The sequence below is a fragment of the Ricinus communis genome, chromosome 10 (assembly GCF_019578655.1).
Source record: "Ricinus communis isolate WT05 ecotype wild-type chromosome 10, ASM1957865v1, whole genome shotgun sequence".
NCBI classification, from domain to species: domain Eukaryota; kingdom Viridiplantae; phylum Streptophyta; class Magnoliopsida; order Malpighiales; family Euphorbiaceae; genus Ricinus; species Ricinus communis.
Genome location: NC_063265.1, coordinates 16,970,242 through 16,986,684, shown reverse-complemented (window position 1 = coordinate 16,986,684; position 16,443 = coordinate 16,970,242). Strand labels below are relative to the sequence as shown.

Here is a 16,443-nt window from a genome sequence, read left to right as displayed (position 1 = left end):
TTTTAGAGTTAGATTGAAGAAAAGCAAGAGAGGAACGAAAAAAAAAGATGGTTTTTTATGTTTTGGAAAAAGATAAAAATATGAGAGGAATGATCATATATTTTCTCCCTTATTTGAAAAAAATGAAAACGAAAAAAAATCAAAAAGTAAAAAATCAATACCTTCCTTTTCATTTCTATTAATCTAAATCAAGGAAAAATTAAATGAAGAAAAAAATTAAAAAAAAAAACTGATTTTTCTTCTTGTTTCTTTTCCTTTCTAAAAAAATTTCCTAACATACAAAGTGATTTAATATTTAAAAATATAATTATTTTTATTTATCAACTAGCTAAATAGTAGAATTAAAAAATCCTAATTGCCTCTCCTTGTTATTTCTGATTTTTTATATTATTTATTAAAGTTTAATTTTTTAATTTATAATAAATCACTTTTTAGATCGCTGATGGTATTTATTTTATTTTATATTAATAATTTTAATATATAAAATTTAAATTTTTTGAAAAGCTTATATTTCTTTATTATAGGTGTTGAGTTGATTTTTAGTTTGAGTTTTCTCTCTATTGGACTGGTGAAAATAAAAAAAAAAGAGATTTAATCAAATAATTATACAATTCAACTCCTCAAAAGATATTCATAAAGTCAATATTCAGCTTAGTGCCCGTTAATATAATTGAAAATTATTAGAAGTAAAATTTATATATATATATCTTTTGATATTTGATTTTTATTTATTTATTAATTTTTATTAATGAAATATATATATTTATTGTAAAAACAAGTAGCTACATAACAAAGCATATTAGGCTACCCAATCTCAATGGGATCTTATTTATTTTCCTAATTTATTTTTATTTTGCAAGTTATAGTTGCAATTAGCTGTTATGCGGCAAGAGGAATTCTAAATTGAAGGAGAGTGCACATCCTTTTAAAACTTAAAACAGCTGAATTTATATTTTTAAAAGGTTAGAACATCAGTCTTTAAAATGGCACAGAGATTTGCTAACAATCATGGGCAAAAGCTGGATTACAATTTTCTAACAGTAAATTGTTAACAACAAATTAATTGTTATCTAATCCCTTGTGGAGTCTACGGAAAATAAATTATTAATTTAATTCCATAAAGGTTTGTCTTCCTCTTCCTAACATGCTACTTTCCAATAATAAAGGAGATTAAATTAACTTAAACTTATCTTAATTTTCAATTATTAAGTTAAGTTATTAAAACGTCTTATTATAGTGTGTAGAGATTAAACTAATTACGAATTAAGCACCAACTTTATTTAACTAATTAAATATTTGCAATTGATATAATGTAAGAAAGGGAGAGTTGTTTTATTAGCTTCCAAGAGCTTTCCCAGTTGTAGGCGTACCCAAAAAAACTGGGGGTTCACACGTGAGCGACATGCTTTGTAGATAAGACAAGAAGAAAGACAAAAGAATTATTTGAAATGCCTTTTTTAATAACTACAATATTAGAATAATTGACTAATTAATAAAAAAAAAAAAAAACTTATTTTGAAAGGAATCTAGTTTATTCTGAAATGGTTACAAAATTTCATTTGTTCCAATTAAAGTATATTATTGAAGAAAAAATGAATTTTTAGATTCAAAAGTGTAAAACTATGAGGTTTACTTGTAATTGTGACCCTCAACAATTTAATTATGTGCTTAATGTATAGTGATTTAATTAATTTATAAAATAAATGGATCAATGTTACTGTGCAATCACAACCCAGGAATTTCTAATGAATTAAAAAAAATATAAATAAGATGTAAACTGCGCTACTGAATTTGTTTTTAAAGGATTACTCCGTTAAAATAGGAATAAAATTAATATAAATATATTTAAATTTAAAATAATATTAGCATTTCTTTTTCAAATTAATTGAAAGGTTAACATTTGGAAAAGCTTTTGTGACGCAGATATATTTAAGTAGGACTTAAGGTACAAATTGATAATTCAAATCTTAATTTGATGAAAAATAAAGGAATTATTGCCAAAGAGTTTCTTAAGGCAATTCTTTCTCATAAGTAAAAGTAATATGCAGAAGTAAAACGATATAATTGCTCTCATAAATAAAATGGTAAGCCTTTATTTGGAAAGTGAGAAATTAGATAGCAATAAAAATAAGAAAAGAATAAGAAATAAGTCATTTTTCCTTAAAAGAGAGAATATTATATTTTATTTGATAATTTTAGAAATAAAATATTATATTCATTGAATCAAATAATAAATAATTTTTTTATCCCCACTTTTATTTTCTTTCCTTTTTTTTAAGTTCCAAACATAGTCGCAAAACGTGAAAAATAAAAAGAGAAAGATTTTGCAATTTGCAACATGTACATGAATGATCCGGTGCAATCCCCTACATGATATAAATAATGCACCTCCAAAGTCTCTGAGAAGACGTTGACCTGGGTTCACGTGGATGGTTAGACTCCACCAAAAAGGAATAGTTGGTGTATGCCTTAAACATGATCTCCACGTGGCAAACATCTATTGTTGATAGGCAATGGCTTTTCAACCCGGCCTCAATAATAAGCGCAGCACAAGAACAGAACTCCCACTTTTAATTTAATTTTATACACCACTGGGATTTTATAATATCTTTATTTTTCTTTTAATCTAAGAAACTATATATATATATAAAATATATACTTCTTGTCCCTTTATCAGTACAGTTTTATATTTCATATTATTTTTTTACTTGTAATCTAAAAGAAAGAAAAAAGGAATTACTTGGGCAGGGAGTTGTAGCTTGAGGGATTTGTCTATATTTAAACAAAGGCTCGCTTTGGTTTCATTCCCAACCTTCTCTTTGTTCTTTGAAGAAAGAAAGAAATACCCATTCATTCTCTTTTCTTTTCCATAGATAGAGATAGAGAAACCAAGAACAAAGAGAGAAAAAGATATGGAAGAAACGAAGTCTAGGTTTAAGAGAATTTGTGTGTTCTGTGGAAGCAGTACTGGCAAGAAAGCTAGCTATCAAGAAGCTGCTGTTGAGTTGGGCAAGGAATTGGTATATATTGAATAGCTACCTTTTTTCTTTCTTTCTTTCTATTATCATTCCCTTTCTTGCAAGAAAATCTAACTTTTTCAACAAGAATGTGTTATCAAGTTTTCACCCATTTCAGTTTTTGTCTTTTTCTTTGACCTTTCTGTTTCTGGATTTCAGAAAATATAAATTAATATAACAGAAACTTTTTCGTGCTTTTCTTTTTTTCGGTTGTTTCTAGCCACCAAGCATGGATTTGGAATTGTCATTCTTTGTTATTCTGGAGTTTCATTTGAATTCCATACGAGTTAACATTCAGTATTCAATTTTCTTGAGTGCAATTTAGCTCCCTCTTCAGTTTCTTGTTTCATTAGTTCATCTGTGATCAGAAAGTGTTTGCTTTTATGTCAAAAGATTTATCTTTCAGAGTTTGTTTCATCATTTGTTTCCAAGTGATTGGTCCTTTATTTTTTTTTCTTGGGTATTCTATTTGTTTCTATCTCTGATGATGGTGGTGGTGGTGGTGCTGTGTTGCAAGTTGCAACAAACAAGGTCTCAACGTGGGCTTATGATTGTTAAGTTAATATCTTAACAATATAAGAGAGAAGGTTTAGGGTTTATGTTTGGCATGAGAGGCTGCTTGCTAGCTGTAACCTGCCTGTCAGTTGAGCAGCCTTCTTGCATGATCCTTATATATGGTTAAATTTTTTTTTTGTTTTCAACTAAAACCCTTTTTTTTAGAAAACAAATAAAAAGAATTAAAAATCTCTTGCTGTTTCCTGGGGAACCAAACGTGCTGCCTTGGTATCATCCTTATCAGCATGTTTTTACCTTGGGGTGCACTTCCCCGAGACTAAAAAAAATTAGCTCACATAATTTTTGTTATAGGTTCCTCCAAATATGCTCATTTCACTCACTAGTGGTTCTAATTTTTGTTCCAGAGCACCAAAAGCTTATTATTACTATAATTATTTATTATTAGTGTTGTGTTGTTGTGTGATTTATTTTAAGCTTAAACTAATAAGGAGTAATGCTAGTAATTTGTGTCGTTGATGATGATGATTGGAATTTGTGACACGTGTTAATGGGGTTTTGTTTTCAATGAGGCTGTGAAGGTGGAAAGAAGGATTGATTTGGTCTATGGAGGTGGGAGCGTGGGATTGATGGGTCTTGTTTCTCAGGCAGTTCATGATGGTGGGCGCCATGTTCTAGGGTTACTCTCTCTCTCTCTCTCTCTCTCTCTCTCACAAACACACACACACACACACACACACACTGTTTCACTTGGTCTTTCTCTTGGAATGTCGTTGTTTTTTTCTGGGTTCCAAAAGACAGGCATCATTTTATCTCATCATGATAGTTACCTTCTCCCATGGGAAATGGGTTTTTGCATTTGCAATTCCTCATTATTTTGCCACCTGAACCATGCAAGTTTTTTCTTTCTCCCGATTTTCTATGTAGTGGATTTATTATTTCTTTAACCTTTGCTCAAAGGCGAACATTATGGGATCAAATGCTGGCCCATTTAAGAAAAAGAAAGAAAGAAAAGGGGGTCCTTTCGCAATTTTATCTTTTTTTTGCTCCTTTGAAACAAAAAGGTTCTGTCTTGATATTTGAGTGATGACAAAGTGGTCTTTCCAGGGACTCTGAACGATAGTACTAATGCCTGAATTATCAATCTTTACGAACAATATTTGCAATATGTCATCTTTAAAGTACCTCTTTAACTAATTCTTTGTATTTTCTCGTTTCTTGAAACTGGTTTATTAATCTTATTCTTAGCTAACGATTAGCCTTGAGGCTTGAGGATGAGGCTCTTTTAGCAGTCTTGATCAATTGGATAAAGTGAAACTTTTGCTGGTCCTGGCAATGTCAGTCCAATACCGTGTCTTCAGCTTAGAAAGACATAATTAAAAACTGCTTTGGTAGAAAGTATGTTAACTTTTGAGGCAGTGTGATTACAATGCCTTTTCTTTTAAAAAGTCTATGTTCATCAATAGTTGAGGGGGCTCACTACTTTATATCTTTTTTTCTATAAAAAAAGACCTTGTTACCCCCGTCAAAATCTTGATATGCTTCACAGATTCAAGAATGTTCACTTGTCCTCTTTAAATACTTAATTGTTGGCTTAGATTATTTAATAGCAGAAGAAATTATGAAATGGTATTGATATCTATGGTCGATGTGACTCTTTTGCAGGGTTGTTCCAAGGACACTAATGCCCAGAGAGGTGAGTCGTCAAGTCATAATTACAAACCAAATCCTACTTTTCACTTTTCATTATTAAGTGTAATAATTTCATCTTTGTTAAGGTAACACAGGCGATGAGAATGAAGAGTTTTCTGTCTGTTTTATTGCCTTTACTTTGTATTGCAAATCCTTTGGGACTATAGACAGTGTAGTCTAATCAGGGCATTAATTGTTCAGTTACTTTCTACTTCTAAATTAATGCCCTTAGTTAATTAATTAGGGAAACATGTTTTATTTGATTAGTCTTGAATGACCAGATATAAAAATTCATTATTTGAAGATCAAAGAGTTACAAGTAACAAAAATAATATGTTTACAGATAATCGGTCAGACTGTTGGAGAAGTGAGAGCTGTCTCTGATATGCATCAAAGAAAAGCTGAGATGGCACGTCAAGCTGATGCCTTCATTGCCCTTCCTGGTAAGGAATTTAATGCATATGTTTCTTCCAGGCAGAACCTTAGATTTGATCGATAATTAAGCATAGTTGATAATTTTATTAATGCCCTCCTTAACATGTTTCATTTATTAATGACAGGAGGTTATGGAACCCTAGAAGAATTACTGGAAGTCATTACATGGGCTCAGCTTGGTATTCATCGGAAACCTGTAAGAAATTTAGTCTCCTCTTTCTATATTAATTCTTAAATGTTTTGGTGAAGTCTGACGAGTAGCATGCTGTTAACAGAAAGCTTGAAAAACAATCCAGGATTATAATAATACTAATATAAACAAAAGAAGAACAACTATGTCCAACTGTGTCTCCTACTCCACCTTACCCCTTGCATGGAAGTAATCTGATAGAGGGAATCAAAGATTATGAATAAATAAATATATGGGGTATGGTATGTTTCGGCAACCAATTGAATTCTAAAGGGGCTCTTGCAACTAAAATTTTTAAATGCTGCACACACATGATGTCGTGTTTTTATGGTCAGTTAATAAAACTGGAGTTCCATTTGATAAAAATATTCGTAGGTGGTCTCCAAGCTTAATAGCTTGTTGATGGAGCATTTTCGATATGTCGTGTTTCTCGAGTACACGGCTCTTTTTGTTAATGTTCTATTCCGTGCAATTTAAAATGTTGTTGCTTTTTTATTATGTCTTGGTCAATAATCAGTTAGTAATTTTCATCAGTTTTTTTGATAAATAATCAAGGGATCAACGAATCAAATCATGTGGGTACTCTTATGGATTCACATGGAAAGATAGCTTAGGATATGCTTTTCCAATCATGATCATGATCCATCACCCCGGACTATTAATTTGATTCCTAGACGATCTCCCGTTTGAATGGGAGAAAAATAAAAATCTGAAAGAATATTACTTGAAGAAAGAAAAAGAAGAAGTGAAAATGGTGGGTCAAAAGATGTTGGTTACTAGTATTTTACAAGTCTTCTTGTTGGCTATATTTTAATCAAATAGTGATGAAATTGAGGCTGTCTGTGCTGTGTTGTGTTGTTTAATAAAGAATGAAAATGAATGCAGGTGGGGCTGTTGAATGTGGATGGATTCTATAATTCATTGTTGTGTTTCATTGACAAGGCCGTGGATGAAGGCTTTATATCCCCAACTGCACGTCGCATTATCGTTTCAGCACCAACTGCCAAGCAACTAGTCAGACAACTTGAGGTATATTAATTATGCTTTTTCAGTTTTTTCAGTTTTTTTTTTTTTAAAATTAAATTAAATTAAAGAGTTCCAAATGATTTCGCTTATTTGAAGAATCATCAAATTGAACTTGTTTAAGTTTTGTTTGTGCCTTTGATTCCCACTTCATTAGAAAAAGAAGTGGTGCCCCACTCCTAATCCGCTGAGAATGCATGACTGCTTTCTGATTTTCTTCCAAAAACAAAATGGCCTAATTGTTCTTTCATGGGAAAAGTATTTTCTGTTTGATTAATTTTCCTGAATGCAACAGTACTTTTGGAAAACTTAAAAAAGAATATTTATTACCCTGGAGCCTTAAATCTTAATCCTTTTCCCTTTTTTGGTAATTATGTCAGGAATATGTACCCGAATACGATGAAATAACATCAAAGCTGGTGTGGGAAGAAGTTGATATACTAAATTATGTGCCAGGATCAGGGGTTGCTACATTGTAGCATTAGCATGGAAGACTAAATATGATGATATTTTTGAGGTTTATTTTTTGGCCTACTCAGTATATATAGAAACTACACGTACCATCTGGATCACAGCATCTTTAATTCAAAGGGGATTTTTCTTTTTGGAAATGGGCTATATATATATACATATATAAAAGCACAAATGCAAAATTTCTCTAGTCTAAAGTGTGTTTTCAGATGTATACATGCGGAGAAAAGAAAATGTCTCTTTTCCCCTTTTTGTCAAAAACTGACAAGGAAAAAGGCAACCAATTCAAGCTCTGTTTATGTGATTTCTTTCTCTGTTCTTCTAAAGAATTTAACAAAAGCAAGAAGCAATATGCCGTTTGTAATTTTGTATAGTCGAAAAGACCCATTTCAGCAAATATGCCATTTGAGCTTTGGTATGGAAGCCGCTAGAAATGAGAGCTGAATACAGTAATATATTATTATTTTTATTTCTTTGATCGTTGTCTGAAATGTTACTGCACATTTTCCTATATGCCCGATATATACGTATCCAAATTGACCGACAATGTATGTCCTCTGTTTTTATTTTATATTTTATTAGCGTCGGACAGTTTTTAATAGGACTGAGGTTAAGCAATGTGAAATTTTGATCCTGAAAATGATTTTAATTAAAAAACTTTAATGGTTTGTTTTGATCATAGGCCTGAAATGGCTTATGCATTGAGCTAACTAATTTATACGAAGCATATTTCTAAAGAAGAAAAACACTAAAACCAAAGCTTTAGTAAAATAGTTGAATATGTGATAATTAATTAGATAATTGAATAAATTTCATTTTTGTTTGTGAATGACTAGTGTAGATTCAACCCTTCTTTTCCTTATTCTCCAATAAAGTTTGAAATGTCAACATTATGTATCTACTAATCCTAAGTTCTTTGTTTTCAAAAAGAAATTGATTTGCTTGAATCCATAAATTTTAAATAAAAAAGGCAAAACTACTTTATAAGTGGATGTTATGGTTTAAATCCCACCAAAAGTAGTGATTTTCTATCCTGATTCTAAAAGTCATCATAGTATAATGCAGGCAAAGTGTATGTTAGCAGGACTTGTCAGTTCAAAATTGGAATTTGTCTTCAAAATGGTCTTTTGTCCATTATTAATTTTGCTTTAGAGAAACAAAACTTATAGTTGAATGTCAATGATGTGCATTTCACGTGTATGAACCGATTAGCTTAAATATGTTGATGAATGTTGAATCTTACTTGGGAAAGCAACGTGCTACTTTCCCATTAACTTTTCTTTTTTCTTTTCTTTTTTTTTTTGGTTTTCTATACTGTCTATTAACTAATAATCAAGGTTTTTTTTAGAAGTTTACTATAATTTAATTTAATTATAATTAATTTTATATAAATTTAATTATATAAAATTCTAAACAAAGCATATAAATTTAAAATTTATAAAATAAACTTTATATATTTAACTAAATACAATGTAATACTTTTTATTAGAAATTAATTTTCTATTTTCTTTCCAAGTTATTGAGATTGTTATATATTTCAAGTATCGGTTGAACCATATTGAATTTATTTAATAATTATTATGAATAAGGTGTTTCTTGATATTTATATGGGTAAAGGGATAATACCAATTATATCAATTGTATAATAATATATATGAAGTAGGAACATGATTATATATTATTGGTTGAAAATGTTTCATGCATGAGTCGCATATACATATTAGTAATGAGTAAATTAAAAATTTAATTAGGATTTTATATCATATGATTTTTGAAAAGCATGGCATTGATCACCATATTATAGTATGTTATGGATTCAAGCTGGCATTTACATGTGAGTCACATGATATGTTATTAAAAGGTAATTGTATTTGAAGATTACTTGGATTCAAAAAACTTGCTAATCTAGCTTACTTAAGATTGTTGGCCGGTCAAACCAAAACATGGTCAACATATACAATCAGAAACAGATTGTGAATACACAGTTTAACAAGATATTATCATAATTAATGATGCTTCTAATCAGCTATTATTTTTATAATATGACCAAATTAACATATAAGAACCAATTCTTTTATCAGTATATCCACAAACAGAGTCGCCGATTAATATTTCTTTCCTTTTCTTTTTTCTTTTGTATTTTTTAATTTATTTATTTTTGGAACGGATTCGTTTCTTCTTTAAACGGAAAGAGACTATTAAGTACAAAAAAACTCACTTATTTTGAGGCAAAATCACAATTTTAAATAACAATGTCTTATTGGGTCCCTTTTTATTCTCTCTCTAAAATTAATTTTGTTTCTTTTCTCTAAACTCGCTTCACCTTCCTCCATATCTCAAGAAGACAAACATGAACATGACAAAGATCTCAGCTTCCTTGAAGAAGCAGACGACGACATAGCAAAAACTACACCGCATCTAACCATCACAATTACCCAAACTAAATTGACAATGACGATTTTGATAAGAAATAAAAGTTGAGAGGTCGATTTAAAGAGAAATTAAGTCTATTAGAACTGCAACGTCTATTTTACTACAGAAACAACATCATTTTTTGTCTTTCAAAACTACACATGATATCCTATTCAGCATTCACGCTCCACGCAAATATCAGCCGGCGAATACCAATAAGTGCATAAACAACAACGGAATATGAAAATAAAATCATAAGGACATGAGGACTTGTGTCTCATAGATAAAACAAAGTCGAATACGCATCCCAAATATTGTTTATATAGTGTTTGATTAAAATTTATTTGTTTAAAATTTTATATATTTAAATTTATGTAAAATTCATTACAACTAATCTAAATTCTAATAAAATAAATAGAATTTACAAAATAATTATATATTAATTTATTAATATATTTCATAACACTGAAATATCTCATTTAATTTTATTATTTTTATTTTACTTTCTCTCATATATTTTTTAAAAATAAAATAAATTATTTAATAAATCTTAATCAAATATATAGCATTAGCTCTTTTTCACCACCGTCCTCCTAATTATTACCATCTAAAGTTCTCTGCACCATCTCTTTCTGTGCGTAAACCGGATAATTTTTATAATCTCGTCCCCAACTCGATGCACACTAGCCAAAATGGTAACTAGAAATCATGACATAATTCTCTTGTTTAAATCAAATACCTGCAAATGAAAGACTTAAATAATAAAAGTATACTAAAATTCAACTGCCCTATTCTAGAGCAATATTTTGTAGCGTATAAGCTTTTGCCTTCGCTAAATCATATGATTCACACAATATGGATACAAGGAACAAAGAGGAGTCATTTCGATTGCCGCATCAATCCATTCACAAAAACAACAAAAGAAAATTCTCCAACGCACTTATTCCAGAAACTGTTCTGCAAAACTCACTTGTCTAAATAGCAAATTACATAAACAAAAAGATCTGTTTACATCTCCCTATCTGAAAGTGATATGGAATTTGAGAATCCAATGCTAACCCCTCTAGATGGCCGCAAAGTACTCCTTGCTCAGCTTTGGGTCTGGCTTCATGGACTTCTCCCCAGGCTTCCACCCTGCTGGGCAAACTTCATCTGGATTTTCCTGGACGTATTGCAATGCCTGATTCAAGCATAAAACAAAACGAACAAAAAACAATTAGATCACAAAGAACATTTTACTGACTAGCACTTCTAAAATCAACCATAATATACAAAATATTTCAAGTTTTGACAATCCCATTATTGTGAAGCATAATTTTACCTGCAGGGTTCGTAGTGTCTCATCAACACTGCGCCCAATTGCAAGATTGTTGATGGTAGAGTGTTGGATTACTCCTTCCTTATCAATAATGAAAAGTCCTCTCAAAGCAACTCCCTGGCATAGTAAAAAGGTATAAAAATAGATGAAATTCGCACCCATGTTGGAATTTCGAATATGGCTATGACTAAAGGAAAGAACATAGATTGCAACATACTATCATAAAAAGCATGCGTGCTACTGCATATATACGCTATGCATAAGCAAAGGAAAACAGAAATTATCAAGGCAACCTATTTACTTGGATTCACTAAAGTTTCACGAACACCTAGATATACAGGTTATATATTAAATTCTGTCAATAAGGATGTGAGAAAAAGACGGGCCAACACATGATTTTTTGTTTCTGCATGTGCATTCACAAAGTTGTCAAAATGAAAACTGACATTGTGTACGCGCATTCATAAAGTTGCCAATACACCTGATTATTTAAAATTAAGGGAGAAACAGGGATAATAACAGCAACCATCATGCTCTTTTCGGATGAAATTAGATAAAAACGAGTATGTAGTATACCTGATCAGGGATTAGCACCCCATACGATTTTGAAATTGATTTAGTGACATCTGATATTAGCGGATATTTCAAATCTCCAAGACCACCGGACTTTCTATCAGTTTGAACCCAAGCAAGGTGGGAGAACTACACATGGAATATTAAAGCAGAAGCAGCATCAATGAACAGTTTCAGATGTAAGGCTTTACAACATTAGAAGCTGTGAAACAGGAATGGATACATTCTGGTTCCAGTTGCAGCTGCAAAACATCACTACAGCTACACTGATAAAGGGAAATATAAAATTCAAATAGAAGCTGTTCAGCACTGACATTGCAAATCCAAGTCAAATTTTGTAATCACAATAACTTTTACAAAAAAATAAATGAAGTGATGAGCAAAATCAAGATTTAGATTTTCCGTGCCAAGTCTAGTTTCTTTTTCAGTCACATATTTCTTTTTCTCCATTTTGACATCCACTTCAGCTGATACTTTCAAACAAAATAAAAGAAATTGGCGATCATAATCATGATATGTCCAAATGAATCTGCCAATCCATGTTGTATGTTTGAAAGAGGTTGCCCTGGGGTGAAATGCCACTTGAAACCAGAGCTAGCTGGTTCTATCCTCACATCAAGCAAATAAATGAATAAGGTACTCAAGCTAAGGTGAAAAGAAGGAGATGCGGGGGAGAAAAAAAGCAATACAAATTCTCACACGTGGTGCAAACACAGATCTCTAACTCGCCAGAACCATATTATAAATGACCATGTTATTCTTTATGAGATAGAACATATATTTATACAAGAACATTTCACTCACTCTATAGTCACATTATCAAGGGGGTTTTGTAAAGCCAATTCTCAACAAGAAAACACACAATAAGAGATAGAGAAGTGATGCATTACATAATATATAAAAGAAAATACAAACACCAGCATTATTGCTACATGAAATCCCAAAAGACATCGACATTGCTTTTTGAGTGATAAGATAGTTACCACACTGTCAATTGAAACACCCAACACTTCAGTGTTTATTTTCTCAAACTCAGCATAACGGTCACTGAAAGCAGTAATCTCTGCACATAAAAATGGAGGAGAACAATAATAAGCATCCACTTTCACCTAAATTTGAACTTACATCATTCAATCAAGTATCAAACAGACCTGTAGGGCAAACAAATGTGAAGTCCAATGGATAGAAAAATAGAATCACGTATTTCTTCCCAATATAGTCAGAAAGTTTAACCTGTAGCAATAAGTAACAAATCAATCAAAACACTACCCCATAGAAAAAAATTAATTAAATTAAAAGAATTGCATTATCCTTCTTAAACTCACATTAATGAACTCCTGATCAAAAACAGCCTCAGCCTCGAAATCTGGTGCTTTATTTCCAACAAGTGGAAGCTCGCTCTACACAGAAAAGAAGCTACATTACATAGTAACAGCTAAACGAAGCAATTGAGGTCAGAAAATCAAGAAATCCAAAATAAACACTATCTTACACTAGCTTTAACGACGAAGCTCTTTCTCGAATGAGAGACACGATTAAGTGAAATAGAACGAGGAGCGCGTGACTGGAGAGGCTTGCGGTGGCCGAAAAAGGATGTAGTTAGGGTTTGAGAGGGTTTTGAGATAGGAGTTGCCATTGATTTGGTGGTGGCTGCAATCGAAGAGATTAGACCTGTTGTTGAAGCAGCAGAATACGCCATTTCTCGTACAAACTCAAAACCCTCACCCTTAGTGGCTACTGTTACACTGCTACTTGAAAGTCTAAGGTGGAGAAATGATGGTAGATGAAGCTGTGAAGATAATATCCAGACACAAATGTCTGTTTTTGTTTGGGTTTTTATAAGGAAAAAGTACATGAGCCCGTTCCGTCCCGGCCCAGCCCATCCCATAACCCTCAACCATATCTTGTTCATTCGTTCACCATCCTCAAATCATATGATCTTAGAGCCTTATCCTTACCCACCACAAAATCTCCAATTTCTTCCTTTTCTTGTTTTCTTCTTGTATTCTCTTCATACCAGGAGAAGAAAAAATAATAATAATAATAACAATAATACTTGCTACTACTACTCTCTCTCTTTCTCAATCCACCAATCATGTAAACAATGCAAAAGAAATTGCATTTCTTGTCTGCCCACAAATTCTCATTACCCTGCACTAAACTCAACAATTTCCCCTCTCCTTGCCATGATTTTCATTCACTTTCTTGCTCAAGAACTCTCCATTTTCCGTCTCTTTCTTCCAAGACAAACACTACCATTCCTCTTCCTCGTAAGTCTCCTAAGACAACTGAACCCATTAACAACCCACCTCCACAAAAACCCGACGATGATTTCCAAGAAAAAATGCTCTACCTAGACTCACTAGGTCTAGACATCTTCTCCATAGCAGACCACCACCGTCGGATTATCCTCTCCGCCTCCCTCACCAACATTAAGTCAACCGTTGATTTGTTCACCTCTATGAACTTCACTTCGATAGAGTTTCGCAGGATTGTTTCCATGTGTCCCGAGATTCTCGCTTTAAATTCCTCTTCCATCCTCCCCAACTTCACCTTCCTTCTCCGGGAAGCTCGCGTCAACGGTTCTGATTTAAAGAGAGTAATCAACCGACGGCCAAGACTGTTAGTCTCAAATGTGAAACACAGACTGCGTCCTACCTTATATTTTCTCCAAAGTATTGGAATAGAAGAGGTAAATAAACACACTTATTTACTGTCCTGTAGCGTGGAGGATAAATTATTGCCAAGGATTGATTACTTTGAGAAAATGGGTTTTGATTATAAAGAAGCTGTGTCTATGTTTAGGAGGTTTCCTCCACTGTTTAATTACAGTATTAAAGATAATATTGAGCCAAAGTTGAATTACTTTGTGGTGGAAATGGGAAGAGATTTGAAGGAAGTAAAAGAGTTTCCACAGTATTTTTCTTTTAGTTTAGAGAATAGGATTAAGCCAAGGCACCAATCTTGTGTGGAGAAAGGTGTTTATTTTCCTCTACGGGCTTTGTTAAAGACCAATGAGGAGCAGTTTCTAAGTAGATTGCAAGTTTGCTGTAATGCTTCTATGCCATTGAGTACTTCTCCTTTGTCTTGTATAAATTGCCATGCTGATGATTATTCTAATACAAATTAAATGTTTATTTTATTTCATGTTTCTTTGAATTTCTGTTTGTGCTTTGTTTGCTTAAATCAGAATTCGTGGAACTGGAACGATAGTGAACATTTATGAGGCTTGGAGTTTGAACAACCCCTTTAATTAGGACCCTTTATTTTTATAGAGGAGAGGAAAAACAGGAGACCAGTAAAGAGAAGTTATGTGAGAATCGGGAGTGCCTTGTTAATCCCAATAGAACAAGCTTACCATTGCATGGAAAGATTTCGAGCATATCTTGTCTGGTATGCAGCAAACTGGTGAGCTGGATTGCCAAAGTTTTTATGTTTTATCAGGTGATTGTTTCTGCTTGTTCATCTTCTAGCCCAGCTTGTAATTCTGAAATTTGAGATGAAATAAGCTCTTAGAGCTTCAACTGGCTGATTCTTTTAAGGGTATAAGCTATTAGTATCGGTGGTGCAAAACAAGTTATTGCTCTCCTAATCACAAGTCACTACAACATGGAAATAGGATTTATGCCAGTTAGCATTATGTATACTGTACTAACCCCTAAACCATTCATCAAAAAAGCAAACAAGACCACCGTGGATGGTTTTGTTGATCGAAGGAATGTTAGCTCAGTACTGCAGAATTTGCTCCTTGTTTTGTTCCTCGACTGCTCTGCTGGAATAGTAAGGGTAAGAGATGTATTTTTCTTCCCTCAAGAGTCTCAACATGGATAGTCTGGCTTTGATTGGAACGTCTGTTTTCTATTGAACTTGAAAGACTCGAAAGGTAAGCTTATTGCTATGTGCAAAAACGCATATGTAAAAGAAAGAAGGAACAAAAATCAATAACTCCTTCGGTCATTTAAGAACCCAGAATTTTCACTTGAATGCTAACTCTCCAACACTTGCTCCTAGTTATAGATTGGAGCAAATATAGTCTACCCATTATTACCACCAAATATAGTTTTGTAGTTCCAGTTTCCAACGAAGATCGAGTCCAAGCATGATTATGGTGATCAGGTAGCTGTCCTTAGAAATACATAGTTCTTTTACCCTTTGTTTGGATCGAGAGAAAACAAGATGTTCAGGAAAGAAAGAAAATAAAAAAGGAAGATAAATAACTATTATTTTCATCCTATGTTATCTCTTTATTTTGGAAGGAAAATAGAACATGAGGTAAAAATAAAGGAGGGATTTCTTCTTTTATTTTTCATCCATCCAAATAGGGGAAAGGAAAGTAAGTAAGAAAAATAAAACTTGTTTCTCCTTTTTATCTTCTTTCTTCCTAAAAAAAGTTCTCAAACATAAGGTTAAAGTTTTTTCTGTACTTTGTATAATTAGTATTTCATGTATTATTTTCAGTGACGATGATTCGTTTCTATCTCTTGGAATTTGTCATTTTATAGTTGCCTTTGAACGTGTGATTTGGGGAGCTCATCAACAGCTCAGCAAAACCCTTAATCATTGTAATAGTTCAAAGCTTAATGATTTTTACTTTTAGGTTTGACTAATTTACAGTATAATAATCTAGTAGATCTGCAGATCCATATTTCTGCATTTGCTTTTTACAAAAAAAAAAAAAAGATTTACAGCATTTCCCCCCTTTTATATTTAAAAAAGAAAAGTCAACTGTAAAAACTAAAATAGCCAATAATTTTTATTTATTACTTTCTTCGTTCTATTATAACCGTCTCTTTTTAAAA

The 16,443-nt window shown here is 32.2% G+C and overlaps 3 protein-coding genes across 4 annotated transcripts; 2 read left to right on the top strand and 1 right to left on the bottom strand.

Annotated features, from left to right (window-relative positions):
* Positions 1-2,723: 2,723 nt before the first annotated feature.
* Positions 2,724-7,817, top strand: LOC8271130 (cytokinin riboside 5'-monophosphate phosphoribohydrolase LOG7). The gene is made up of 7 exons (XM_002530105.4): positions 2,724-3,020; positions 4,112-4,209; positions 5,196-5,226; positions 5,566-5,665; positions 5,783-5,853; positions 6,733-6,876; positions 7,251-7,817. The coding sequence occupies exons 1-7, from the start codon at positions 2,913-2,915 to the stop codon at positions 7,347-7,349; spliced, it is 651 nt and encodes a 216-aa protein (XP_002530151.1). The 5' UTR covers positions 2,724-2,912; the 3' UTR covers positions 7,350-7,817.
* A 2,796-nt stretch (positions 7,818-10,613) lies between these two features.
* LOC8271104 (2-Cys peroxiredoxin BAS1, chloroplastic) lies at positions 10,614-13,461 on the bottom strand. The gene is made up of 7 exons (XM_002530106.4): positions 13,137-13,461; positions 12,970-13,044; positions 12,796-12,877; positions 12,628-12,707; positions 11,648-11,773; positions 11,075-11,188; positions 10,614-10,933 (listed from the first exon to the last, which is right to left on the bottom strand). Exons 1-7 carry the CDS (start codon positions 13,341-13,343, stop codon positions 10,817-10,819), a joined length of 801 nt encoding a protein of 266 aa, XP_002530152.1. The 5' UTR covers positions 13,344-13,461; the 3' UTR covers positions 10,614-10,816.
* A 110-nt stretch (positions 13,462-13,571) lies between these two features.
* Positions 13,572-15,821, top strand: LOC8271105 (transcription termination factor MTEF1, chloroplastic). Of its 2 annotated transcripts, none has more exons than XM_015725984.3 (2): positions 13,572-14,336; positions 14,920-15,821. In XM_015725984.3, the coding sequence occupies exons 1-2, from the start codon at positions 13,749-13,751 to the stop codon at positions 14,944-14,946; spliced, it is 615 nt and encodes a 204-aa protein (XP_015581470.1). In that variant the 5' UTR covers positions 13,572-13,748; the 3' UTR covers positions 14,947-15,821. The 2 variants fall into 2 exon arrangements, with proteins under 2 accessions (XP_015581470.1, XP_015581469.2); XM_015725983.3 differs by having other exon boundaries at positions 14,835-15,821.
* The last annotated feature ends 622 nt before the right edge of the window (positions 15,822-16,443 follow it).

Bases quoted from the DNA above. Each gene is read 5' to 3' on its own strand.
- LOC8271130 (XM_002530105.4), top strand. From the start codon at position 2,913: ATGGAAGAAACGAAGTCTAGGTTTAAGAGAATTTGTGTGTTCTGTGGA. The intron at 3,021-4,111 runs GTATATATTGAA...GAGGCTGTGAAG, and splicing joins TTGAGTTGGGCAAGGAATTG to GTGGAAAGAAGGATTGATTT. The intron at 5,666-5,782 runs GTAAGGAATTTA...TATTAATGACAG, and splicing joins TGCCTTCATTGCCCTTCCTG to GAGGTTATGGAACCCTAGAA.
- LOC8271104 (XM_002530106.4), bottom strand. From the start codon at position 13,343: ATGGCGTATTCTGCTGCTTCAACAACAGGTCTAATCTCTTCGATTGCA. The intron at 13,045-13,136 runs GTAAGATAGTGT...TTTTCTGTGTAG, and splicing joins GCTTCGTCGTTAAAGCTAGT to AGCGAGCTTCCACTTGTTGG. The intron at 11,774-12,627 runs GTAACTATCTTA...TTCCATGTGTAG, and splicing joins GTGTTTCAATTGACAGTGTG to TTCTCCCACCTTGCTTGGGT.
- LOC8271105 (XM_015725983.3), top strand. From the start codon at position 13,749: ATGCAAAAGAAATTGCATTTCTTGTCTGCCCACAAATTCTCATTACCC. The intron at 14,337-14,834 runs GTAAATAAACAC...TGCTTAAATCAG, and splicing joins AAAGTATTGGAATAGAAGAG to AATTCGTGGAACTGGAACGA.